This window comes from Apodemus sylvaticus, chromosome 11, assembly GCF_947179515.1.
Source record: "Apodemus sylvaticus chromosome 11, mApoSyl1.1, whole genome shotgun sequence".
Lineage (NCBI taxonomy): Eukaryota > Metazoa > Chordata > Mammalia > Rodentia > Muridae > Apodemus > Apodemus sylvaticus.
In genome coordinates, this window is record NC_067482.1 from 12,901,069 (window position 1) to 12,928,988 (window position 27,920).

Genomic DNA, 27,920 nt, shown 5'->3' on the forward strand with positions numbered 1-27,920 from the left:
TGGTCATAAGTGAATTTTTTGATCTACATACTTGAAAGTAGGTCAAAGGCCCACCTTCCAGAAAAATCCTACCCCTGGCTCTTGAGGTCAAGAGGAATTTGGGGACTTAATGCCTCTTTTGGTCCATTCCTATGTCTGTAGAATTCTCCACTCCCCACATCAGACTTAGCATGAAAGCACACATTTCCACAGTTAAGTTGTTATTTCTCTGACAGTGTCACTTAACACTTTGTTTAAAATATGCATATGTGTTCATCTTATATAGGTTGTTAGCAAGGAATTTTGGTGGCGACTGAGAAAATGATATAATCCCCTCACCCCTAGCTGCTGCGTATTTCCATTCATTCTCCTGGCCCTCTGGGCCTCTCTCCTGACTCCCAGGCCTTATCCTGCTCCTCTCCTCCCCTAATCCACCCCATTTCCCACCCAGATATCTCCCTCCCTCTGCCTCCCATGACAATTTCGTTCCCCTTTCTAAGTGGGATCCAAACATCCTCACTTGGGCCTTCTTGTTTAACTTCTTTGGGTCTGTGGGTTATATTGTGAGTATTCTGAACTTTCTGGCTAATATCCACTTATAAGTGAATACATACCATGCATATCTATTTGGGTCTGAGTTACCTCACTCAGGATAGTTTCTAGTTCCATCTATTTGCCTGCAAAATTCATGATGTCCTTGTTTTTAATAGATGAATAATATTCCATTGTGTAAATGTGCCATCTTTTCTGTATCCATTCTTTGGAGGAGGGACATCTGGGCTGCTTTGAGTGTCTGGCTATAATAAATAAAGCTGCTGTGAACATGGTGGAGCATGTGACCTTGTGGTATGGTGGAGCATCTTTGGGTAGATGCCCAGGAGCGGTATAGCTGGGTCTTGAGGTAGTACTATATCCAATTTTCTGAGAAACTGCCAGATTGATTTCCAGAGTGGTTGTATAAGTTTGTAATCCCACCAGCACTGAAGGAGTGTTCCCCTTTCTCCACATCCTCACCAGCATGTGCTGTCACCTGAGTTTTTGATCTTAGCCATTCTGATTAATGTAAGGTGGGAATTATAGGGTCATTTTGATTTGCATTTCCCTGATTGAACATTCCTTTAAGGGATCCTCAGCCACTCAAGATTCTTTTGTTGAGATTTCTCTGTTTAGTTTTGTAACCCATTTTTAAAATTGGGCTATTGAATTTTGTTTGTTTGTTTTTGTTCGTTTTTTTCCTGTTTTGGGTTTTTTGGAGTCTAACTTCTTGAATTCTTTATATATTTATGTTTTGTGGATATTTGACCTCTGTCTGATGAAAGGTTAGTGAAGATCTTTTCCCAATCTGCCATTTTATCCTATTGACAGTGTCCTTTGCCTTACCAAAAGAAAAAAAAAAGTCTCATATTGCTTTTGGGGGTGACTTTTTATTTTGGTCTTTTGCTTATATTATCATTTCTGATTTTGTGTTTTTTTTATAGCACTGTTTGTGTTTGTGCGCTTGTATGTGTATGTATCTGTATACATTTGTGTTTATTTTGCTTTTTCTTTGTTTTGTTTTTTATAGTTTTATTTTTTAAACTGCCCGTTTGTTGTCTAGAGAGAGAAAAAAGGCATGGAGTTTCAGTGGTGAGGAGGTAGGAATGACTGGGAAGAAGATGAGGGAAGGAAAGCAGTGATTGGAATATATTATATGACAAATTTTCAGTTTGATAAAGTATCATTGTATTCTACTCTATAAAGAAACGAAATCTGAGTTAGACAGTTTGAACTAAAACCAAATGATTGGTGATATCCAGAATGAGTTTCTTTCCTAACTGATAAACTTTTCAACAATAAAATATTTATGGTTTTTAATGTATATATTTAAATTTTCATGGTCTTGCCCTGAATGCAAAGATAATTACCAAAGTTGACTCTTAGTAGTGACTCACCCTGAAGACATGACCAAATTTCTTACCTCTTATAAACGTACTTTAAAGACAAGTTTCAAGTTTAACTTTGCCATTATAAAATAATTCCTCAGTTCATACAACTGTATCAGTATATATGGGTACATATTTATATGAATTACTATGAGATGAGTCTTGTTCTAAATACGACATTAAATTGTTAAGAAATATAATATATAAAAATTCCTAATGTATCTAGTAGTCAAAAAAACCCCAAAAAACAAAAAAACAAAAAACAACCAAAAAACCAAAAATTCAAACCAGGGTCCCTCCATGTGCATCTTATTAACAATACACCATTCAGCTGTAAGTTAGCTTGAATTATTTACCTTTCTGTTACTTTCTTCTTGTTATTCAAAATATAGTAAATATTACTTCTAATGAAAACCAAATGAAAGAATCACTTGGATTCCATTATACTTTGAATTTTTCACCTGCAGCTAAAGGAAGATGGGCAGGTCTGGTTGGAGTTAGGGGGAGGGCCTGCCTGGAGGGCGGAGCTAGGTAGGGGCGGGCCGGATGGGGGCGGGCCGGATGGGGGCGGGCCGGATGGGGGGCGGGCCGGATGGGGGCGGGCCTAGAGGCGGCCCGGGGTGGAAGGGCGGAACTAGCGGTGGGCCGGCTAAGAGGGCCAGGCTAGGGGCGGGACACGCAGGAGGGCGGGGCCAGAGGATGACTGGCTGGCGGAGGAACTAAGGTCTCTCCAGGAGGGTAAAGGGCGGGGCGGTAGGCGGGTCCTGCTGGTAAAGGCAGAAGGACGGGCGGGCCTACAAGGCGAGGGGCGGGGAGGGGGCGGGGCTTTACGGCGTGCTGACGTCAGAGCAGGCTGCGACGCCGGCGGCCGGCCTGAGCACAAGCGGCGGAGGTGTGTAGCGGAGCCGGGCCTGGGCAGACGCGGGCCGAAGCACCTAGCTCAGCGGCGGCGGCTCCGGGGTGGGGGCGCCAGCGGCGAAGCCCCCTCCCCGGGGAGGCGGGGCCGGGCCGGCGCCTTGGAACCATGCATCAGAAGCTGCTGAAGAGTGCGCACTACATCGAGCTGGGCAGCTACCAGTACTGGCCGGTCCTGGTGCCCCGAGGCATCCGCCTCTACACCTATGAACAGATCCCGGTGTCCCTCAAAGACAACCCCTACATCACCGACGGCTACCGGGCCTACCTGCCCTCCAGACTGTGTATCAAAAGGTACAGTGACTGCTCCCTGCGGTGCATCCTCTCTTCTCACGCTTTTTGTCTGCTCTCCCCATCTCCCGCCCCCCCCCCCCCTTCTCTGTGCGCATCAATTCCTCACCTCTGGGTCCTTTATCTTTTTGCTGTTCTATCTCTCCTCCGCGGGTCCTTGATCCACGAAATAGCAATGATACTAACAGTGGTCATCGTTTTCTTCTCCATTAGCCCTTTGCTGTTTACAAAGCGCTTTTACATCCTTTTTTCCATTTGGTAATCACTGGGGATATGGGTTGGAATCTTCCCCACTGACAAAGGCCGAACCTTATTTGCTTTGTATACCTGAGCTTTGTTTCTAGGGCAGCACCGTGGGGATTCAGAAGTGTTGGCCAGCTGAATGCCCATATAATAGCAGACAAGTCCACACTGCTGTGCATGTGTGTGTGGGAAGCCCTGATTCATTCAATCATCTAGCAAATGTGCATTGAGGCTCTGCTAGGTGGTAGGCACTATACCAGTTGCAGAAGGCAGGCATGGTCCTTGTTCCCACGAAGCTGGTAAGGTCTAGCCTGAGTGGCAGACACTAAAGGGATAATTATACTATTGCATAATAGTAATTGTGGAAAATGCTGTGTAGGAAAAAAAACAAAAACAAAAACCCTGTAGCAAAGGAAGTTGAAAGGGGACACCGGGACCAACAGAACATCTTAGGAGCCTCTGAATGAACTATGTTTGTTGGTTTAGAGCTTTAAAATGGAAGTCCCAAAAGCTTCTGTTTAAAAAGAAAATTTTAAAAGTGGCTTTAGTTTTCAGAGTCTTCTGCCAGAACTCACTGTATGTACTAAAGTTATCGATTTAGCAGAAGTTTGGTACAGTCCTCCGGGTCACTGGGGTAGCAAACTCCGCTTTCCACAATGTGGCTTTTTGAATTGCTCAGTCAGCAGCCACGGGTGTTTGTTGATCTCCCCAGTGTGGTCTTGCCCTCATCCCGTTTCTTTTTGTACTGCCTTGAGAGTGTTTTTGTGACATTGCTTGAATGGATGGCCAAGTGGATGTCACAATTTTGAGTTTTAATTATTGCTTTATCTCCCCAGTGCTTCTGGTACATAATTAAGACATCAGAGCTAGGCCCTGCTAGGGAGATGGAAGAAGCAGGCCAGAAGTGGACTGCTGTGAATACTGTACCTGTGCAGCAGTGACCCTCTGCAGTCTGATGTGTTGAGTCCAAATCTGAAGGGGTTGAAACCAGGACATATAAAACGTTAGATCTTGAGTTGCTGAGTCAGACGCAAGTTAACAAACCTGCCTCTTAACCGCTTCAGAAATTTGAGCAAGAGTTAATGTGTTGATTTTGAAGATAAACAAAACATACGAGTGCCCATCTTTTCTGACAATAATACTTTGTCCTTTAGGGGAATACTCTTCCTACAATATTGATCTCAACCACGTTGGGCCTTTAGCCTCTCTTCTAAATTTCAAGAGTCTCTCAGACAGATTTTACACGTGAAGAGAGATTTTTATATGGCCACCCATTCTATTTGCACTCTGTTCCTGGGAAGGGACACGGATAGAGTATGTTTAGTTAATCAGGTTATACTGGGTTTCATCAAATGAGAAGTTCTGAGGCAACAGGCAGAATATAGTGTCACTTGCCAAAACAGTCCTGTAATTAGATGCTTCTAGAGCATTCTTTTAGTTCCTCCTCCAATTACAGATAGTCTTTATATTGATGGTAGGCAAGATATAAAGTCTGTGTCTCCAGATACACGATATTCTTTTTTCTTGATCATTGAGACTTCACCAAGTTTTGCCCTCATAAAGATAAGGCTGTGAGACCCGTAGGAACTGCTGCAAATGGCTAGCTATACATTCATGTTCTTCACAACTTCTGATTCAGGGCCTAGGGGTCGGGATGGAGGTGGATTGTTCATTGCTTAAGAGCTTTGGCTGCCCTCCCAGAGGATTTGCCTTTGATTTCCAGCACCCACATGCAGCCCACAACTGCCTATAACCCCAGTTCTAGGAGACCTGATGCCTTCTAGCCTCTGCAGATACTGGGCATGCATGCGATACACAGACAGACATATAATCAAAACAGCCACAGACAGGAAATAAGAATAATTAAACCTTACCCCCCCAAAAAAAACTGATTTGTTAACAGCCAAGGTGTTAGTTTAATAAAAGATTTGGTTTTGCTAGAGATGTGCAGGGGTATTTAAATCTTCAGTCGTGATATCACTGTATAGTAAAAATGAAGAACCATTTTGCAGAGTTGCGAAAGAGTTGGAAGCAGGCAGAAGCACCTAATGTAACGCCTTTTCTTTATGGGCGAAGAAACTGATTCCAGGTCTGGATGGTAGTCTCTGCCAGCCTGTGCTGCCAAGACATTTTAAGAGGACAAATAGTACCCATGCACAATGTAATCTCCTCTTGCTCCTAAACGGGGCAGGCTCTGCCACCTGAAGCTGAAACTGGTTTCAGAACCTGCATAGCAGAATTGCTCTGGCATGCCTGCCTGTCTTCAGGACTTCTCCAGCGGACTCCTCCGTGTGTATTTTGTCTCTCCTAGATGCACTGAACTTTGTACGTGTATTTAACAAGTGCTTAAAAGGTATTTTATGTTTATGCCTCAGCTTGCACTAAGCAGGGTCGTGGTTTACTGCCCCTGACAGTTTTCTAGCTAACTTCCAGTGTTTGCATGATTGCTTCATTTCTGGAGAAAGGGAGGAATCTGTGCAAGGACTCTGCTTTCAAAAGTGATGCAATCGGAGGAAAGAAGTAGTGAGGGTTGAACGCCCAAAGCTGTAACTCCCAGGATGAGTGCAAATGGGAGAAAAATCACAGAAATAGTAACTGGACATCCAGTCTTAGAAAGGCAGAGACGGTCAGAGGCCGAGCCCCTCCCCCAGTCCCTAACCACTGAGCCACAGCGACTCTGAACTGTGTGTTTGTTTTCTTTGTAGTTTGTTTATTCTGTCCAATGAGACGGTAAACATCTGGAGTCATTTGCTGGGTTTCTTTCTCTTCTTCACCCTGGGGATCTATGACATGACATCCGTGCTGCCTTCAGCCAGCGCATCCAGAGAAGACTTTGTGATCTGCTCCATTTGTCTTTTCTGTTTCCAGGTGAGTGGCTCCGCAAACACCATGTGGGGTGAGGAGGACTTATATCAGGAATGCTGGCACAGTGATCTTCAGGCCCAACGCTTTGAACAGCCCTCCAGAGGGCACATGGGACAGCTTATTTGCCTTCATAGCATAAGCCCACAGAAGCTGCTGCTCTCATGTGTTTGGGAGCTGTTATCATAGCAGATGGTGGGAACTGTGTTCATGCTCCCCTCCCCACCCCAATCTGAGGCAGAGCCCCATTGTGTAGCCCAGGCTGGCCTTGAGCTTGAATTTTCCTCAGCTTCCCACCTCATGAAATGCCAGGATTGTAGGCACGCATGGCCACCCCTTGCTTCGTAATCTCTGTAAACATCTTGGCTGTGTTTGGATGAACACTAGGAGTCTAACTATACTCTGTTGTCTGGTGGAAGTGTCTACTTAAAGCCTGTTTGGAAAGACTGCTTCTCTCTGAGGTTTAAGTGCCTGTGTGCCTCGCGTTTGCTGTCTTCATACTGCCTCACCTCGCTGCCATTGATCTAGTGCTTCAGTGTTGCTCTCCTTGGGACCCTTGTCACTTGCTTGGTTTCAGATTGATCATGTCTTTGTTGTTAACTTTTGTTACGTTACACTTGTATTTTTCCAAGGATCTATAGAAAAATCTTTAAATTTAACATTGGATAATCTTCTTCTTTTTTTTTCTTTTTTTTTATTTGATATATTCTTTATTTACATTTCAAGTTGATTTTCCCTTTCCTGGTTCCCCCCTCCCGAAAGTCCCATAAGCCCTCTTCCCTCCCCCTGTTCTCCAATCCACCCCTTCCCACTTCCCTGTCCTGGTATTCCCCTATACTGCCACACTGAGCCTTTCCAGGACCAGGGGCCTCTCCTTCCTTTTTTTGGGCATCATTTGATATGTGAATTATTTCTTGGGTATTCCACACTTCTAGGCTACTGTCCACTTATCAGTGAGTGCATACCATGAGTGTTCTTTTGAGACTGGGTTATCTCACTTAGGATGATGTTTTCCAGTTCCATCCATTTGTCTAAGAATTTCATGAATTCATTGTTTCTAATGGCTGAATAGTACTCCATTGTGTATATATACCACATTTTCTGTATCTATTCTTCTGCTGAGCGACATCTAGGTTCTTTCCAGCTTCTGGCTATTATAAATAGGGCTGCTATGAACATAGTGGAGCATGGATCCTTATTACATGCTGGGGAATCCTCTGGGTATATGCCCAGGAGTAGACCATTTTTTGTTACTGAAGTTAGACTTTTGCTCCTACAATATATTCTGTCGCCATTTCCCCTTCCCCACCTCCTCCCAGATTCTTCCCACCTTCCCACTCATCCAACTCCATGTCTTTCTTTGCTCTCCCTAGAAAAGACAAATAAACCAGAGATGAACAGAAGAAACGGGGAGGAACAAAAAGCAAGAGAAGCATGCATACACACACACACACACACACACACACACACTTTACACACATTCATGGAAAGCCCATAAAGTCACAAAATCAGAAACCATAATATATATAAGCAAAAGACAAGTAAAGTAAAAAAAAAAATGCCCCAAAATATCATAATATCATTAGGTATATATACATACACACACACACACACACACACATATATATATATTTATTTATTTATTTATTTATATATATACACACAACACACACACACACTTTACACACATTCATGGAAAGCCTATAAAATCACAAAATCAGAAACCATAATATATAAACAAAAAACAAGTAAAGTAAAAAAAATGCCCCAAAATATCATTAGGTATATATACATACACACACACACACACACACACACATACATTACATATATAAGAAATTACTTGAGTTCATTTTGTGTTGATCTTCTATTGCTGGGCAAGGGGCTGCCTTTAGGTGTGGCTTGTATGCCCAGTGTGACTCCATTGGAGAGGAACAGTGTTTCCTTTGTGAATGGTTATCCATTGGAGATAACTTCTGGGAGGGATGGGGGTTCATATCTGCTCCCCCTTCTCAAAGCTGGTGCCTCGTCCGCTTCAGCCTGTGCAGGCTGTGAGCATGCCGACACAGTATGTGTGAGTTCATTTGTGTATCGGTCCTGTTGGGTCTGGAACACACCCTTTCCTTAGGTGTCATCTGTCCCCTGGCTCCAACATCCTTGCCACCTCTTCCTCTGCGGAGTTCCCTGAACCATGAGGAAGATTTGATAGCGCTATCCCATTTAGAAGTGGCACTCTACTTTCGGGGAGTGGGGGGGGCTAGAAGAGGGGAAATCATTTGAAATGTAAATAAATTATATCGAATAAAAAAAAATGAGAAAAGTAAAAAAAAAAAAAAAAAAAAAAAAGAAGTGGCACTCTAAACTCTCCCACTCAACACATCATCTGGCTGCCGGTCTCTGCCTTTGGTCTACTTACTATCAGTGAAAGCTCTTCTCACAAAGGCCGAGCACGACACTGACCTGAGTGTAGCAGAATGTGACTTACTCTGTTGTTCCATTCTCTTAGCAGAACAGTCGCATTTGCTTTCCCTACTAGGTCTGTGGCCTACCTAGTCCTAGGTTCTTGACCCCCCAGGCAGTGTCAGGTGTGGGGTCCATCTCACAGAGCGGGACATAAGTCCAATCGGATAGTGGTTGGTTACTCCCCTAACTTTGGAGCACTGTTACACCAGCACAATTGAAGTGTTCAGATAGATTATTTAAAAGCAGGAAATGCATACAGGCCGTAACCCATTGACATCTTGATGATTTAAAAGACCTTGGAGTGCAGGACCATATGGAAATGAGAAGAAAAGGCAACATCATGCCTGCTCCTGACAGACCCAGGCCAGCGCTGTGCCCTTGGCGAGGAGAGCCGAGGAATTCGCCGCAGAGTGCTTTTATCACATCTTATATTTCAGACCTTGCCGTTTTGTTCCAGACTTTGGTACTAAAGGACCAAGAGACATATTAGAAACATCTTAAATTTTCTTTTTAGTAATTTCAACCTTAGTTTAACAGACACTTATTTAACATCTCTCTGTACTTCATACCTCATGCAGCAGTAATGTGTAAGGCTGAATACGATAAGCATGACAGTGAGGTCAAGTCAGGTATGTCGGAGGGCGGAAAGGTAAACTAGGGCATTCAACCAGGAAAATGCTGTGAGGGGGCAGAAGCAACAGCCACCTTCCCAACGCAGAGGGATCCGTCCTCTATCTGAGTCTGGAACAGCCGAGGAGGAAGGCTGCGGGCAGGGGCCAGATTGTGTCATACTCTGTCATCCTGCCAGTGTGCTGATGCACGTGGATGTACACTGTGATTATCTTCCCACTTTGATAGTGAGACGTGCCAGAGGATGCTTTCTACTGGATCCGAAACATACAAATTTGCCCACTTTCTAATCTGGCTAGGGCCTCTTAACAAGGGCATACACCTCTGCAAACAGAACACACAAAATATAGATTCACCCTTTAAGACATGGAGTGCTTTATTGGCATAATTTCCTTTTCCTTTTGATACCATGGTTTTTCTTCCTCAGATGCCTTTCTTCACAACAAGGTCAAATTTATTACCGGTTTTATAATTCCTGTCAGTTACTGTCTACATGTGTCAACAGTCAGGCAGATCAAAGTTTAAGAAGAAAAGGAAAAGCCGCCTGAAGTCCCACTCCCACGGCAGCCTTATCGTGGCAGTTCTAGTAGGGCCTTGTGTGCATTTGGCCACCTCGTGTCGCCCTCTCTGCCTGTCCGCTGGCTGCAGCCAAGCTGGGGTCATTTTGCTACCGGCCCTGCTGCTGCCTCTTGCATCATTCTGTCTGACTCTGAGATCGATCTCTCTCGGTGAGAAGTTGCGCCACAGTGCTCTCCAGGCTTATGCATGTAAGCTCAGGGATAACCAGAGAACATGGCCGAGTTGGACATGTGACTGGGCCAGCCAGTAGTCTAAAGACACATGCCAAGAAAGGCTGTGGCAGCCGGTGAGCTAAATCGGTTAAGTGTGGTAGTACTGAGTGGAACACCAGTCTCCTCAGGCTGCTTCAGCTTGCTCAAGAACAAACAACGATGTCCGTTTGTCTTGTAGCAGCTAGCTGCAGTTGGGCCTGCTTCACAGTAGCTTACTGTCCCATTTTCTCCACTCCCAGTGTCACTGACTTGATAAACTCAGCCTTGTCCCCAGAGTCTGCACCTCTATAAAGGTGGTCTTCATACCATCAGAAGTTTTGTACCTGGGCCATAGTTCCAAAGTTAAAGTACTGTGTTGTGTAGTCACTGTAATTATGGCGGGAAGAAATCTGCATTTTGTTCTTTATTGGTTTCATATTTTCATTATATGACCTGTCTTTATGGACACACACACACCACAACACCACACAACCTTTCCTACCCCCACCGCTCCCCCCCAGTGCCCTGAATGTTGGTACAGCTCAGTGTCAACCCTTCCTTCAGTGATGCTTGTCCCTTCTGCCAGGATCATTTGCAGGCACACCACATGCATCCCACAGCCAATACCGTCTTTTCTTGGTTTTCTATGGTCTATGCTGACTTCTATAGAAGTTGTTATAGCAGAGTTTCTCAAAAAAAAAAAAATTCCTAGAGAGTAGAAGTCTCATCTTTCTATCCCTTGCAATGCACAGCACACAACAGATAGCTGATGGCCAGTTACAGCCCTCAGAGCAATGTCTACACTAGTAGCTTTGCTGGCCATTGGGAAAGCATACACACTTTTTTCATGGATATAATGAAGATACATTTATCTAGAACTTTGAAGTAACCTATATAGTCTTTAAGTTAAAGAAAAAAATAGTAGCCAGGTGTGGTGGCACATACTCTAAAATGTGAAAGATTTATACAATCTGAAAAAAAAAAAAAACCCAGAATATTGGCACAGACCTTTAAACTAGCACATGGGATACAGAGGAAGGGGTCTCTGAGTTCAAGGCCAGCCTGGTTATGTAGTAAGTTCCAGACCAATCAGAGCCTTCTCTCACAGTGAAAATAAGAAAGTACGTTAATTATAATGAGTTAATTTAAAGTATTTATCATGTGTTTGTGATATGATACATGTATATCACAGGTCCTTGGAACACATGTGTTATAGGGACATATAGCATGTTATCAGTAGTCACCTCTAAGGAATAGATTCAGTGATGGGTTGTATTTTTTTGCAGCATACAATATCCTTTGATCTCTGCTAAGGGATATGTGTTAATTTAATGTCTGGTATGAAATTGAACTTTCTCATGAATCAGAGTAACCTTAAGAGATATTTTGGAAACATTTGTATTTACAAATATTTACATTATATCATTTTCCCAATTTTTGCTATTTATTTACAGTTTTATATTTTATGTCCCTGACTCTCAGGCACTGTGGGGTCCGAGTCATATCTCTGAGTACCAGTCATGAGTAGCTCGGCTTTCTGTGTTCTCCCATTGTTCTTTTATTTATTTATTTATTTATTTATTTATTTATTTATTTATTTATTTGGGGGGGGGTTCTCTGTATAGCCCTGGCTGCCCTGGAACTCATTCTGTAGACCAGGCTAGCCTCGAACTCAGAACTCCACCCGCCTCTGCCTCCCAAGTGCTGGGATTACAGGCGTGCGCACCCCGCCCTGCCCTCCCTTTGTTCTTACGGTCTGCATTTCCTTTTGCAGGTCTGCATGCTTTGCTCAGTAGGCTATCATCTTTTCTCCTGTCATCGGTCAGAAAAAACCTGTCGGAGATGGATGGCATTGGATTATGCAGGAATTTCTATTGGAATACTGGGCTGCTACGTCTCGGGAGTGTTTTATGCATTTTATTGCAATAATGTAAGTGCTCAGAACTATCACACTCTGTCATCTGTATAGGATTTGGAGTTTCTTGCACTGGTTTAAATCCATGAACGAAGCTCAACAGGAGAGGCTTGCGTGGGGATAAACTTAATTTCCAGAAGATTCCTGTGATGTCTGATGTCTACTATGAGCCCATAGTTCTTTGTTTTTTCTTTTAATTGTCTGGTGGAAACTCTAAGTATGGAGATAGAATAGACAGAAGGTAATAGCACGAGTCTGTGATTGTGTAACACAGGACAGAGAGGCGTAGGATCTCAGCTCCCAGGCCAGACTGCACTACAGAGCAAGGCCCTGTCTCAGCCCCACCCTGCTGTTACACACTTGGACTTTGATTTCCTGTCTCACTCACCTCTTTTTCAGAGCCCACACTCTGCCTCTCCCAGGAGAGTTGTCCTTCTTTCCCAGTGAGGAGAGTGTCTCCTGCCCATGCTTCCCTCACTGTGCGGTGGGTCCACTGCAGCCCAGTTTATAAAGCTGGTTTGTAAAAGTCTTCCAGAGAACCCGGATGTGGTTCCCAGCACCCATGTGTCATCTCATGGCACTGTGTAGCTTCAGTTCTGTAAGATCCTACATCTTCTGGCCTCTGTGGCATCAGGCATGCACGTGGTCCACAGACATACATGCTGGAACACCCAGACACATAAAGTTTAAAAAAAAAATTGAATTACCAAAGAAAACAGCCTTCGGCTTGAATATGTGAGGACCATTATTAACTATGTATGTGATTTTCAGATCTAGTTACATTACAAAATAGTGTATCATTAAATGCATATGTAATTACTGTATACATCAATTGGATTATAGTAGTAAACGGATCGTGTGTGCCCAGAAGTAAACAGGACTCATTCTGTGTGCGACTCTGCAGCCTTAAAGGGAAGGAGTGGAAACACGCTGTGGAAAAGGCTGGTGTGCAGCCAGACCTCAGCTGCTGTTTTATACTGCACCGAGGTTTCTGTTTACGTCTTCCTAAGTATCAAGATGGGAAACTTATTTTATAAAAAATAAAAATTAAATAAAAAATAAACCTAGAAAAAGAAAAGAAAAGAAAAACTATGGCATTAATAGTCCACAATTACATAGAAGAGAAATTACTGTCTTCTCCAAGCATCTAGTTCCTTTAGTGACTCCTGCCTTTCAAGGGATATAAACCTCTGAGAATGAGCCTAAGACTGGACCCTGGATCTAGACAGAACATCTTGGTTCATACAAGACAAATGATCTGACAGGTAACTTCTAGACCCGGGCAGCCCACAGACACTTGGGAGCCCAGGTAAGGATGCTTGCACTTTGTGGAGCTGATAACACTGTGATGAAGAAAATTGAAAATGACCTAGTAAAGGTCACACTTCGTCGCACAGAAGCGTTTTCTGGGTACCTGTTGCATGCTTGGCACAGGCAGAATGTGGTAGGAACAAGGTTGCCTAAGGCCTGGGCTCTCCTGGTAGCTGAGCTCGGCCTGCGGCCCTTTGTTCAGGCGCTTTAATGGAAGCCATTTTGTGGCTCCTCAGGCTAGAAAGGGTTGAACCTTCCTCAGCTGCCCTCTCGCCAAGAGTCAGCTACTAAGACCTTCTGTTATGTCGAATTGGCCCTTAAATCTGATATATATGTGTGTGTGTGTATACAAACATACATCATACACACTCCATCCCAGTGTATGTGTGTGTGTGTGTACAAACATACACCCACACATCATCCCAGTGTGTGTGTACATATGTCCACACTCCATCCGTGTGTGTGTGTGTGTGTGTGTGTACATGCGTTCACACTCCATCCCAGTGTGTGTGTGTGTGCGTGTGTGTACATATGTCCACACTCCATCCCAGTGTGTGTGTGTGTACATACGTCCACACTCCATCCCAGTGTGTCTGTCTGTGTGTGTGTGTGTGTGTACATACATCCACACTCCATTCCAGTGTGTGTGTGTGTGTGTACATACATCCACACTCCATCCCAGTGTGTGTGTACATACGTCCACACTCCATCCCAGTGTGTGTGTGTGTGCGCGCGCGCGCGTGCGCGTGTGTGCGCGCGCGCGCGTATACATACATCCACACTCCATCCCAGCCGTATCTCTCTGCTTCCTCCCATCTCTTCTCTGTACTGGCTTCTGAACCCTTACCTCAGTAGCTACATTCTGGTGTTCTGGGTCCACGCCACCACACCCAGAATGCACTCTGTCCTTTAACAACCCCCAGTATGTCAGCTTGGCAGAGTTCATCTGAGTCACATCTTCCAACCTTTCTCCAAGCTGCACTGCCCTTCTGCTCCTTCTCCCAGCACACTGCGTTTGCATTCCTCACCAGCATAGATGTTGTCTCCTGTGTGACGCACCTTCAGCGAGCCTGTGGAACATTTGCTGTTCTTGCTTCAGTGGTTCTACGGCATTCTATTTGTGACTTGGTCACAGTGTTATCATTACATTTTCATCATGTTCACAGGGCTACCCCTCCCATAGGCCGAGCTCAGTTACCAGGAGAGCCCAGGCCTTAGGCAACCTTGTTCCTACCACATTCTGCCTATACCAAGCATGCCGCAGGTACTCAGAAAACACTTCAGTGTGATGAAGTAAGTGTGGCCTTTTACCGGGTCATTTTCAATTTTCTTCATCATCCTAAGAAACTTCAAAAACTTAACATTTGTATACAACACTCTTTAAAAGGGATGGGGGATCTGGTTTGGACATTAAGGCCAGACACTAAAGTAATGCTTAATGTAGACGCCCAGATAGCTATCCTCTTCATTCCAGTACTGGCGTCAAGTGTACCTGATCACCGTGCTCGCCATGATCCTGGCAGTGTTCTTCGCCCAGATCCATCCCAGTTACCTCACACAGCAGTGGCAGAGGCTCCGCCCCATCATCTTCTGTTCTGTTTCGGGATATGGAGTGATCCCTACTCTTCACTGGGTTTGGCTCAATGGAGGAATCAGTGCCCCTATTGTACAGGTAGGTTGAGTGTGGTCAGAATTTTTCTTTATTTTTGGTCCTTCGTTTTCATTCCTTGGATAACGTCAGGCCACGTGGGTAGCTCTGACTCCTTCGGGAGTGTTCCTTTAGTTGTATGTTGAGACATAGTTTCTGTAGCTATATAAATAAGCATACCTTTCCAAATCGTAAGTTAGCCCATTACTACTCATTACTAATGAGTCATCGTATGAAATAACATTCCTTTTCTGTCACTATGTGTAAGTACACATAGCGTTTCTGGGGACTACTTCTGAGGTTGCAGTTTGTCTGCTGGACTAGTGATAATACCGTAGACAACGGGTTACAGAAGTGGGAGCAACTGGTTTGTTTTTAGGGTGAGGGATGAGGAGCTGAAGAGGAATTTCTGGTTGGAGATACGTAAGGGACGTAAGAAAATCAGATGTCGGGTCTGAAGTGAGGCCAGAGCTGGGTCAGAAGCATGCACTCGGAAGGAAAGGAGAAGCTGTTGATGCCGACTCGGATCCTGTGGACAAGTGATGGATGACAGGCAGAAACCCAGGAGGGCTCTATGTTCCTGTGGGACACAGAAATTTGTTTCTTATAAAAAAGGACCCCAATGTGTGCTAGAGAGAAAACTCAAAAATGTTGGGCATTGGTGCGGATGACAGGAAGGCTGGTGTGGCAGCTGTCGCACAGCTCTTCACCTGGACTAAAGTGGACTTTTCTGTTGTCACTCCAGGAGACTGAGCTGGGAGAGGAGGGGCTGTCAGTGGGCTTGCTGTCACGGTGTGAGGCTCATCAGCAGAGGCCAGTGAACAGAAAGGCGGTTCTGTGGCAGGGACACAGAGGCTTGGGAGTCACAGGACAGCAGGCCTCTCTTCAAAAGACCAGGAAGGGAACTCAGCTGATGAGCGAGAAGGGCCTAGCTGTCCTGCTATGTGTGAGACGCCATTTCTCCGGCCATCTTGGCCCTTCAAGAATAAGACGATACAATGAGAAGCTACTATCTGTGATTTAATTCTAACAGAAGCTGGTTACTGATACAGAAGTGATTAATTTTAGAGGTGGTAAATTATGCTAAGCTTATAATGAATAAGAACTTTTGAGCTGATGGATTTTAGGAAAATTTGAATACTTCTATTTTCATAAGACTTTAGATAGAAAACTGGAGAATAAGGACAGTGGTTCTTAAAAACAGAATTCTAACAAGATCATCAATCATTCTATCAAAGAAGCAAAGGGGGGACTTGGAATAAATTCACTAAAAAGCTCTCATTTTTTTAAAGATGGGAAGCTGCCCCTCCTGAAGGTGATATTTCTGGAAGGGTTAAGCCAATGGGTGGTTGAAGGAGGGTTCTAGGGTGGTTGGCAGTCTGAGACTGATGAAGCAGAAGAATATAGAGATGGAGACAGCAGGGATCATTCTCACATACTTGAAAAGGAAGAAAGAGTCGTCTTTGTTTCCTATGGGAATGATTGGTAAATCGGGTCTGTGATGAGATTTGGGAACAGTATGTGTGTTTCAGCTCACTGGTGTTCACTAGAGTTGGGAGGAACTCTGGGCCTGCGCATCACAGTGAGATGCAGAGCTTCAGGTAGCTCAGGGAATTTATCTGGGATGTGGAAAGCTACTGTAGCTCTTCTTGCCTTGGGCAGGACTGTTCAGGTCTGTCTCTTATCTCTGCCGACTCCGCTCTCATACACACGGCGTTCTGTAACCATGTGTAGAGGGGGTGGGCAGTCTCAGGACTGTCACCAGCTCAAGCTCCAGGAGTAGCCAGACTCTCAGGTGACACTGTACTCCATGGCTGTGGACCTCTTTTCCTGTGGAATGAGAATAAGAAACTATTACTGCGGAAACCATCAGCGGGATAATTGAGATGAAGCCATCTTTAAATCCCACCTCTGGCCTCCAGCAGGTGTCAGTCATACTGGGGAAGTCTAAGGAAACCCGCTTTGCCTTCCAGGACTTCGCGCCCCGAGTGCTTGTGATGTACGTGATAGCTCTTCTTGCTTTCCTGTTCTACATTTCCAAAGTCCCGGAACGGTACTTTCCAGGTATGTCCCTGTTCATCATGATTTTATAGCTCTCTTCTAAAAACACATTTGAAGTAAAAGCTTCTGAGAATCAAAGTTTAGATTGTTTTCCAGTATTAATGATTATGGAATGATTCTTCCATTCCTAAGCATTTCTAATCTATAACTTTAAATTTCAGGGGACTTTCATAGATCTTTCCTATCACTCTCATAGAATGATTTGGGTTCAGGGGATGGGGTTGACACTGTTGTTCAGTTATGAGCTTGTGACAGTGCTCACCAGACTCCAAGGCTCATGTGACTTCTTACCCCTGTTCTTTTTACCTTGGGGCAGTATCATTAGCTACCGTGTTCTTCTGTCCTTACCAACTTGTTCTTCTACAGTAAATTCATATGCAGAGACATACAGCAAGGAATGCAGGAAGTGAAGACACAGGGCAGTCACCAGAGGACAGGTTCAAAGTCATTGTTGTGCATGAACATTAGAGGTTCATCTGTGATTTCTGATATCTGAAGGAAACCACTCCAGGGTGGAATCTAGGAACGTATCCTCTGGGTGAGAGGATTGTGCCACACACACTCCTACACAATCGGGCAAGGCTCCCAGTCTGGCTTTGAGCTTCTTACCACCACTGCTAGAGAGGTATTTACACCATACCACCATAGCAGGACTAAAGGGAATGCTGACATTTCTAGTTATTCTTGTTGTTGACCGGGAAACATCAGGAAGCTCCCCTGTATTCGTGATCAACTAGTCCTTCCCCTGTGTAACGCCTAGCAGGTTCACATGCAGCCAGACAATGCATGCGCTCCAGCAAAAATGATACCTAAACCATGCTGATCTGGAGCACTAGTGCTTCTTGTCTTTCATACAATACTTTCCCCCACTCGCCAACTGTGTTTAGACATGGAAGACAAAAGATCAAATTGCTGAAATAAAGCCTTACATTAAATGTTTCCCACATTTACTGTGTGTGCGCTTGCGTGTGTGTACCCATGAGCTGGGGAGGGGGTGCCACAGCGTCCGAGCATCAGTCAGAGGACAGCTCTGAGAGATCAGGCTCCCTCTGCGGGCTCCCTCTTAGTCCAGTCCGTGTGGATCTGAGAGGCAGCGGGGAACATCAGGCTTGACAGCAGGGCCTTTACCTGCTGAGTTGCTGCATTGGCCCACACAAGTTACACTCAAAAACTAAAGCTGAGCTCTAAGGCTATACTACCCAAGCACGCCCAATATCATCTAGAAACAGCTGGGAGCAGCATTTCCGAAATTAGCTTGCATTCTTAAAGAATAACACCTGAAATATGACTACCCTGTTAAAAATGCTTGGATCTGATTTATCTATAGCCAATCTGGCCAGAGGAAGAAGTATATTTTTCTCTTAACACTGAAATAATACCATCAGCCTTTCTTTCTTTTCTCCCTTCCAGGACAACTAAACTACCTCGGATCAAGCCACCAGATCTGGCATGTCCTTGCAGTAGTGATGCTGTATTGGTGGCATCAGTCAACCGTGTATGTCATGCAGTACAGACACAGCAAGCCTTGCCCTGCCTATGGTTCCCGCCTGTGACTCCAGGTATGGCCCTGGTGACGTCATTCAGCAATATACACTGGGGAATTTTAGACCCCAGTTTTTCTAAGATTCCTTTTTTTTTTTTTAACCTTTTCTTATTTAATGAGTCACAGTGCTTTATAAAAAATGGAAAAATATACTTGTATCTATAGTAAGAACTGTGCTTGACTCTTGCAACAATGATTCACTGTTTGTACAGACAGTGAAATTTAAATGTGTTGCAAGCATCTTGAGTAGCAGATATGAAAGGACTCTAAGTTGTGTGTAAGATCAACTTCATTCATTAGGAAGGGCCCCTGTCCCTAAGCAGTGGAGGCATCCTGCATGATGACTGTCAGAGGAGACAGTGTCATTAAGTGAGCAAATTTAAGTGCCTCTTCAAGGCCAGGGTTGCTGCACCCTGTGCTGTTGCAAGCTAAGCAGTCCAGCAGAACCATCACAGTCTCTGCCTCTGTGCTCTGTGAGAAGCTGGCGCCTGACTGACTGCCCTTAGCAGGGTTCTCCTCTCCTTAGAAACATTTAGGTTTTTGGTTTTGTTTTGTTTTGATCGTTTGTTTGTTTGTTTTTATGTTTGCTGGCAAGAAAAACCTTAATTCCATCTTTAAGAAAGATGTTGAGAAAAGAAACAAGCGTGTACTGCTGTTTTTAAAAAAGATTGGAAATCAGATTGGAAAGTAGGGGCATGACTGAACAACACAGTCTGATAGCCCAGTCCTCAGCTACCTAATTTTACTCCAAATATTATTTAATTCCATATTACAATTGGATTGACACTGAATTTTGATCCCAGTTTCCCCAAAGAACTCTCTGGTCTCTAACTCTGTAGTCCTAAGTTTTGTGGGTTCAAAACTATACGGGTGCTACTTTGAAGGCCATGCGATCGGGGTGGCCCTTTCTTGAGCACGAAGCAAACCTTAAGCCTTAGAGCACGCAGCTGGCTCATCGGTCACGGCGAGATTCCTCACCTCTGCTCTAATCCAGTTTACACTGTACCCGCATTTCACTGACAACATGAAAAGTGTGTGTAAACACCATGTACAGTTGAGAGCTGAGCATTAGTCTTAAGCTCAGTAGTAACCTCACTGCCCTGTCAGACAGTATGACTCTTCCTCTTCCTAAATGCATAAGTTAACTCATTCACCATATTCATGAAAACTTCTGCTGTCCACTAAAATACAAAGTATCACCTAAGTTTCCTAACAAGTTGACAAGCTGGTTTAAATGCTGGTATATTTTTAGAAAAAGGGAATTAACTAATATATCATAATTTTTTTTCTTGTCATTGATGTTTATTTCTAAATGCACTTTCTATATCCAGTAGTAGGAAAGTAGATATGCCTCTGCAGAGTGTTTCTTTCTAATCTAGTGGTTTTGGAATTTAAATTTCCCATGCTAGAATGTTAGCAGGAATTTTTTCCAGGAATTTTACTCTGTAAAGGACACTACTTCATTGCCGTTGTTACAATGGAGCACTGTTTTGAAAGTGGCTGTTATACCTTAGGGTCACAAACTCAACTCTCATATGCTCAATTTTAGGTGACCTGGATATAACAAAAATAGGATATATTTTTTTAGAAAATATCCTTTATTGACCAGTGCTTTTCTTGAATACACATTTTGTCATTTTGGCCAGAAGTATACTAAATAGTTATTAAGTAAAAACTGAAAGTAAAATCCAGTAATTTTAGATGTGGAACCATTTTTATTATGAATTAAAAAAAAATCAAGTCTTTTAAGTTTCCTTTTTTTTTTCTTTTTTCAGACAGGGTCCCACTCTGTAGCCCTGGAACTTGCTATATAAACCAGGCTGGCCTTGTGGTCGTAGAGAGCCACCTGCCTCTCCCTTCCGAAGGCTGGGATTAAAGGTGTGTGCCACCATTCCCAGCCTTATAAGTTTTACTTTAATTCTTAAAATGCCTGGTTTCTTTTTGTCCATGAATTGTAGTAACTGCGGAATGTATGACACACATAAGAAGTGCATACTTTGTTCTCAGATAACTCTTCTTTAAATTCAAGACCTAAGTCTAACTGTAGGGACAGTTATTCCATGCTCTCTGAAATGTTCAGTATTGTAAAAAACAAAAAAAAAACCTATTGTTCTCATCTATCTTTATAATGTATTTATTATAAAGGAATGACTGTGGATTGCTGCCAATTCTAAACACTTCTGTATGTCAGCATTTATTGACCATCTACTGTGTGCATAGCACTACTGATAAAAAATTATTCATATTTAAATATTTGACATTTGCTTAAAATCTGAGCTTTGTAATAATGTATAGTTTTGTTTTTATTAGTTTATTAAAATAAGTTGAAAATTGTATTTCCAGCTACAGTATTTTAAGAAAGCTAGCCTCACTAGCTATACAAACTATAAAAGCTAAGACTTTTTTTAACTATCTGTGACTGTTGTAAATTATAACAATTTATAGAGATACAATTAACTCAGTTAACAAACAATCATCTTCCTCTATAAAGCCATTTTTCCAACAGCGAGACATTGTTCATCTTTGTGGCTTATACTGAGTGCAGTTAAGTAGCTGCATGGCAACGTGTGCATATGTAAATAAATACAGTTTACTACATGTGTGCTGCTTGTCATTCTTTGTGATACATTACAGCTGGACATCGCATGTTAGAGTCAAATGATGAGTCAGGGACTGTCACAGCTGTAATCCCACTGGGCAGAGTATCCATTGTGAAGATTGTGCTTGAAGAATGCAGAGCTGTACAAGTCTCCGCCTGGCAGGTATCCCCTAGAGATACACCCTGCCCTGTATTAAATACCAAGGGGCAAGGCCTGCACTTGTGGATTCCTGCCACTTGCTGAGCAGGTCGGAGTCCACCCAAGAAGCAGCATCTCTTCCAACTCTACCTACCAGTGTGAAGGGAATGGGGAGAGGGGTCTCCTATATGTATTGTCACAGTAACTGTTTACACTGCTAAGAAACGTACTTGGGACTGATAAGAATGGTCTAGAACTGAAACTTACCCTTCAAAATGGTGTCTGTGAGGAGAGAAGCAGCAGTGGGCCCTCTGAGGCCCTGCTGCTCCTCCCGTGTGGCATCCAGCTACTGCACGGCGGGCTGGTACTCTCAGTTGTGTCAGCCTATGTGCTTTCTTAATACGCCAAGAGTTCTAAAGGATCATGAGTATTATCTGTGCTACACATATTGCTTGAGCCAGCCTTTCCTAGAAGGAATTACTGCGATACCTCCAATACTGCACGCTCCTCCTTGGAGAGATTTGACTATAACTGGCTCTAAGTGACTGCATTGCATTGGTCACTGCTCCAAAACAGAAGTCCACTCACATCAAACAAGATGACCTGTTCACAACTGAGAAAGCATACAAGCCACCAACTAGATTCCAGATTGAGGAATACTGTATTCTAAGCTGAGACTGCAACTCTTGTCAGCAAAGTTAGCGCATCAAAAAATATAGTCCATTTTTTTAATATGCCAAAACCTCTATTATACTTAAAATGCTTAATCAAATTAATTAAAATAATTAATGCTGACAGTCTTTTAAATTTAAAAGAGTAAAAATCAAACACAACAAGGTACAAATGAAAAACTATACCAGACAAGTAACTGAAAAGGCACGCTAAGGTCTGTGTTCTGACCTTACAAGCACTGTATTGGTAAATTTGTGACAATTGTGTTTTGAAGTATTCTTGTTGCAGAAAAATTAGGTCAAGTGCATCTTCTTAAATCTTAAACCATGAACTCGAACAGAGCACAAAACTGAGACAGAATCCATGATGAGGATGAAAGAACTGAACAGAAGTTTGTAATGAAACTTTTAATGATACAAATAATAATAATAAACTCCAAAGGCATTGGTTATAAAGAATAAGCAATCCATTTGGGATTTATTGCATTTAAAGAAGGCAGATTATTAAAACAGTAGGTATGATAAATACAGTAAGAAAATAACTTTAAATCTCAAACAAAATAGTGAACAGGATTCAAGACTAAGCAATGTAAAGGCAATAAGGTAATAAAATTAGTGCTTTACTGGGTACAGGGAAAGCAACTGAATTCTATTTCAAACATCTCCAAGCTACATTTGAGGGCTTAAGTTACTTTAGCAAGTATGTTTTATAACAATTAGAAATATAACTAAGGATATAAACCCGGTTTATTTAAAGATTAAAATTATTTGCTTAGTGGTACATAAAGGCTTCAGAAAATTCAAGTTTAACAAAAACATGGAAGTGTAATCAAAGAAAGTGCACTTAAAGCTGTTTGCCAGCAATTAAAAGGGATCTTCCAGGCTGGAGGTGGGGCTCAGCCCTCAAGTGCCTGCCTCCCATGGGCAAGGCCCTGGGTTCAGTTCCCGGCACCGCAAAAGAAAGAACGAGCGGCTACTACTCCTTCTGTTAATAGGATGACCTCAGTCACAAAGAGAACAAAGTCACGAAACCAGTCTTCCTCAAAGTAGCACTGTGAATTTTAAAAATTAAAAAAAAAAAGACTAAAAACCTAAACCACGCCCAATCCTCTGTATTTTCATCTGCGTCTTCCTTTCAGTGGCTTTTGTAAACTCCCTCACTAGAAGTGAATGCTCTTAAAAGAAACTACGATTGCCTTTTTAAATTCACATTAATTCCATAACTGAGAGCTGTGGTGTGTGTGTATCTTCTTATCCTAGCAGAAAACACCACTGAGTATACATTTCTTCCAACAGTCATTTGTCATTCTCTCAGTAGACACATCATCTCCTCACAGTAGACTGTCAGCTCAGCAACTGGACTAAGTTGATGACTAGTTTTGCTTAAAAATAAAAGAAAAAAATGACAGAGTCCACTGCGCATTCTACATGTATTAAACAAATATACCCAAACTCCCCATAAGTAGTGATATTAATACATGTGCACCTTCAAACAATGTTTTAGTGAAGTACCCAGACCTGGACAGCCCAATGGAGAGATGGACCAGAGTGGGCCCCACCTTAGTAGTCTCCATCAGAGATGAGAGTAGTCCCTCTGGGGACACGGCAGGACTGACTGCAAGGTGCAGATCTGAGAGTCACGTGCTTTCCTAACTGCCCTGGACACACAGCCCAGGGAAGGCGCACTCAGTGCTTAAGATTCTAGTCGGGTCCGTTCTCACCCAGCTTGTAGCAGACCTTTCCTCAGCTACATACCAAGCAACCTCGGTGCCTTAGTAAATCCATTTCTTCAAGGTCCTAAAAGATTCTCTGGCATTACTAACCTTCGATTGACCAAAGTGAAGCAAAGGGTCTACTTTTTAAGAAAAGATTCAAAGTTAATGAGCACTGTTAAAGCTTCTAGGTGGCAACTCTGGCCTCAGACTCTCTCCTGGGCTCCTTTCGTGACTTCCCTTAGATGTTCAAGTCTAACTGGTTGAGTTAGAACTGCTTTGCATACTTAGAAGCACAGGGCACACCCAAATGACATTCTTTAAACCAGAACTGGGCCATCCCATAACAGAGTCAAGCTTTTCAGTGAGGGCTGGATGCTGGGTAAGTGCTCTCCTGTGTATGGGAGCCAAATTCTTGCACGGGAATTAGCTACCTAAGGCTCAGCTGTACCCGTGGCTGCAGAGACTGGAAGTTAAATGGAGTCTCCTCATCTTGAGAAAATGCCTCTAACAGCCACATGAAGGAGCTGCCCCATTGGATCTCCAATTAATCTGTCCAATGAGCTGCTCTCAAGAGGAGCGTCACCTGCTGGGCTGTGGGAGGCAATGTAAACATTTGAAGTGGTAGCAGAGTTGTTTCCTAAGAATTTGTCCAGCAGAAGGGGCTGTTGTCAGTGAATCACTTCAAAATATTCAGTGCATTGAAAGGCAAGTGGAACTCTGATTTCATATTCACAACTCAGAACACCATATCAGTTCGTCATCACGTTAGGGAGAAAGCATTACCGAGTCTGTTTTGTAGCTTAAAGAGTCTACTGCTTTTTTGCATTAGTGAGATTGATCAACCTGAGAACCAGAAAAAAAAAAAAAGGTGCAAACATAGTCTCTGCCTTTGGCACGAGGACAGTAAGTGGTACAGCCCGGTTCTGGGCGGTGTGGTGTGGCCTGCTCCTGTGCACACTACCCCGACTGAGCCCTCAGAGGAGGAGACAAGCAGTACAAAGGGACTGTGCCTTGGTGATGTATTTTGCTTCTTTCCAAGTTCTGAACTCTGAAAGTAGGCAAATGGTTTATCCCGTGGGGCATTAAAGTTAAGAGGTTTTAATATAATTATTAAGGTACACTAACTGGGGGCAAAGATAGTCAACTTAAAATATTGCAGTCAATAGCAATAGCTGTTGATCTAGAAACTTCAAATGCTCATCTGTAAGACAGCTAATCATAACTTAAGACAGACATAGGAAGCACGGATAGTACATTCACATTAACTGATGTATAACTGCTATCACTAACCACAACTACAAAATTTCAAGTTTCTCATTATGACTGGTGATATTTTTTTAAAGGCAATTTGGTAGCTTAGTTCTTTTCACTACTGATGCAGTTGGGTAGCAGAATTAAGTGCCTAGTCCCACCATCTGATCCTTCCATCCACTGAGGGTCTGGCTGCCCTTGCAGAGGGACTGCCCATCACGCTCAGAGCACTGTACAGCTGCGCCCTCTAACCCTGAAGGAAGGAACTGTAGCCCAGGCCTCCCCAGTGATGGATGAGGGTGGGGCTGTCCTAAAGTAGGTCAGTAAATGCAACATGATTTTACATTGTAAACTTCTTTAAAAATTAAAGTTTCAGCTACATTGTTTCTGAAATTAAATTTCTATATAACCTGCCTCCCCCTCCCCCACCCCACCCCCTCTATCGATGTACTTCAGCAGGGACATGATGACAAAAGTTTTGGCAAATATCCATTCAAAAACAAAGTATTTCTGAAGTACCAAATGTTGCTTTTCTTTTTGACGTATCATTCTTTTACATTTTTTTCAAATGCCAAAGATTTCTTTATATTTTTGTTCTAGACATTCCACATTGTAAAAATTTATTTTTGACATATTAAAAACTGCATATATATTATCATATACATGTTTTGATCTATACACCGTAGAAGAGCTAAAGTGAGTTAATATATACATTATTTCATATACTTATCCTTGCAGAGTCCATTATTAATGGCACTTGTTTTTTTGTTTTTTTTTTAATGCAACAGTTATTTTAGGCACGATAGTCAGTTTCTTCTGGCCCTGCCTTACAGAGAAGTGTATGAAGAGTACACTCTAGACTGTTTCCGCACAGGCAGAAACATTCAGTCAGCCTGGCTTCAAATGCTGGATCTGGGGTGTGCACCTAGGTGACGTTTGGATATCTGAAGCCATAAGCTTCCCTGTCCCTCAGCCGCCGCACACCAGCTTTCCCAGGAAGCCCCGTGAGTGACCCTCTGAGCTGTCAGTAGCCAGAGCCCTTGGAGCTTTCGATTCAGATCTCCTGCTTGAAGAAGGCATCAATTTACTACCCTGTACAAATGATTCCGTTTGGTTTATCTAAAAATCACCTATCCTGATTAACCTGTCAGAATGAATGATATAAACAACTATACAAATACGTTTTCTTCCAGATTCATAAAACTATTCATACTTTTTTGAAACAGGAGTTATTGCTGAGTCCACCTGAAGTATCTACTGTTTCGAAGGAAATGGAGCAGCACCAAAGGGGTCTAATTCGACCGGCTGGGACTGTTGTGGAGTGACGCTTTGCACCACGAGTTCTGTGAAGGGCACGGCACCAAAGTCGTCCATTCTCAATGCGTCTGTGCTGTGGAATGACCCATGAACTGAATTCTGTCGTGGCCTCCCAGGCAAAAGGGTGCTGTGATCAACACAGATGTCGCCGAGGCCCTGGTGGGGCTGGTGCCACAGGTCTGGAGGATGAAAAGGCTTGGCACCAAAAGGATCCAGCAGACTGTCTTCAGCTTGCAGGACACTGGCCCTGTCCTTGCCATCCGGCAGCGCGACGCTGATGTTCTCCTTGGAATCTGAAATGGTTAAAAACTCATTGCTGCTCTGTGAGTCTCTGCGGCCGACCTTCTTGTGCCTGCGGGCCCTCTCGGGCGTGCGGTAGGGCGGCTTCAGAGTCTTCTTGGCACCCGTGGGCGTGCCGTGATGGCGCTTCCCGTTGCTTTTGGACGCATCCTGCTTTGTGCGTCTCTGGCGAGAGGACAGTTTCTGCAAGCTGCGCTGCTTGACTTTTTGCTGCTGCTGCTGACTCCCGGTTATTTCCTCAAAGGGCACGAGCCCAAAAACATCCTCCTTGCTTTCACTTTTACTGGCTGACGTGGAAAATGGCTGAAAGGGAGTGGAGCCAAATATATCTACACTTCTGGGCCGTGCGGGCAGCGGACGGGTGTCCGGCCCCGCCGCGGGCCAGTCCTGGACGTTGACCTTCTTGTTGAAGGGGGCCTTCGTGAACACGTCGAAGTCCTCCTGCTCCGGAAACGTCTGCTGGGAGAGGGTCTTCCCATTCCCTCTGCCCTGCGGCTGTGGAGCGGGCACTGCAAAGAAGGGAACAGCACCAAACACATCGAACTCCGGACTGGGAGTCAGCGCATCAGCAGGCGAACCGGCAGGGCTCAGGAGTGCTGTGTCCTGGGCACCGCCAGGTTTGTCTCTGCGCAGGGAGCTCGCGGCTCCTCCCTTGGCTTTTGCCTGTTCACACTCGGAGTCCGAGCTGTGTTTGTCATCCTCCTCCTCATCCTCGGAGTCCATGAGCAGAGGCCTGTGACCCAGGTTCTCCGGCTCAGTGTCGTCATCATTAAATTCCCCGTGTTCTCCCTGTGCGTCTTCATCCTCTTGTTCTTCTTCACTGCTCTTAGGAGAAGGGGGGTCTGACTCAAAATCGCTTTCAGAATCCTCATTTCCCTTTTGCACTTGGCCCCTGACTACGGGATTCTCTGAGGTTTTCTTTCCAGCTCGCTGATCTTTACATATTGGACTTGAGCTTCCATTTTTGGTAGGGTTCACAATGATATTTCTTTGATTTGGAGACTGTTCCGTTTTCTTTTCAGGAGAACCTAGAAGTTCAAAGAAAGATCATTACAGTATTCAAGTATTTCAGTATCTACTTAAGCATGTGGCATTCCATGTCCTTCCCAGGAGGGGCGCTCTGGCCAGGGGATTGGGTCCTGAAATGCAGACAGACATACTTGTCTCTGTACACATGGCACAGACCCTCGGGACAAAGAAACTGCATCCACAGCAGCAGAACAGGACTCTCGATGGCACAAGGGCATTGATGGTCTTCTCCACTCCTAACAAATCCACTCTCCAAGCAAACTTTATTTCTCTTTATTCGTATCCACCTGCCTGCGGGCCCTGTGTGTTTTGTTTTACATCTGCACTTTGCCTTCTAGAATGGGTA

General features: G+C 43.8%; 2 protein-coding genes across 4 annotated transcripts in view; one reads left to right on the forward strand and one right to left on the reverse strand.

Moving 5' to 3' along the window:
- Positions 1-2,749: 2,749 nt before the first annotated feature.
- On the forward strand, positions 2,750-26,250 carry Paqr3 (progestin and adipoQ receptor family member 3). 2 transcript variants are annotated; one of them, XM_052198544.1, is made up of 7 exons: positions 2,750-3,110; positions 6,056-6,218; positions 11,850-12,005; positions 14,776-14,973; positions 16,923-17,013; positions 18,421-18,569; positions 26,155-26,250. In XM_052198544.1, the coding sequence occupies exons 1-6, from the start codon at positions 2,926-2,928 to the stop codon at positions 18,561-18,563; spliced, it is 936 nt and encodes a 311-aa protein (XP_052054504.1). In that variant the 5' UTR covers positions 2,750-2,925; the 3' UTR covers positions 18,564-18,569; positions 26,155-26,250. The 2 variants fall into 2 exon arrangements, with proteins under 2 accessions (XP_052054504.1, XP_052054503.1); XM_052198543.1 differs by lacking the exon at positions 26,155-26,250 and adding an exon at positions 20,329-21,151.
- The window catches only part of Bmp2k (BMP2 inducible kinase), a 102,484-nt gene continuing 99,095 nt past the window's right edge, over positions 24,532-27,920 (reverse strand). For both annotated transcript variants that reach the window (XM_052198541.1, XM_052198540.1), the window contains one exon: positions 24,532-27,573. In XM_052198541.1, coding sequence (XP_052054501.1) covers positions 26,183-27,573 — 1,391 coding nt within the window. In that variant the 3' untranslated portion in view covers positions 24,532-26,182. The remainder of the gene's footprint in view (positions 27,574-27,920) is intronic.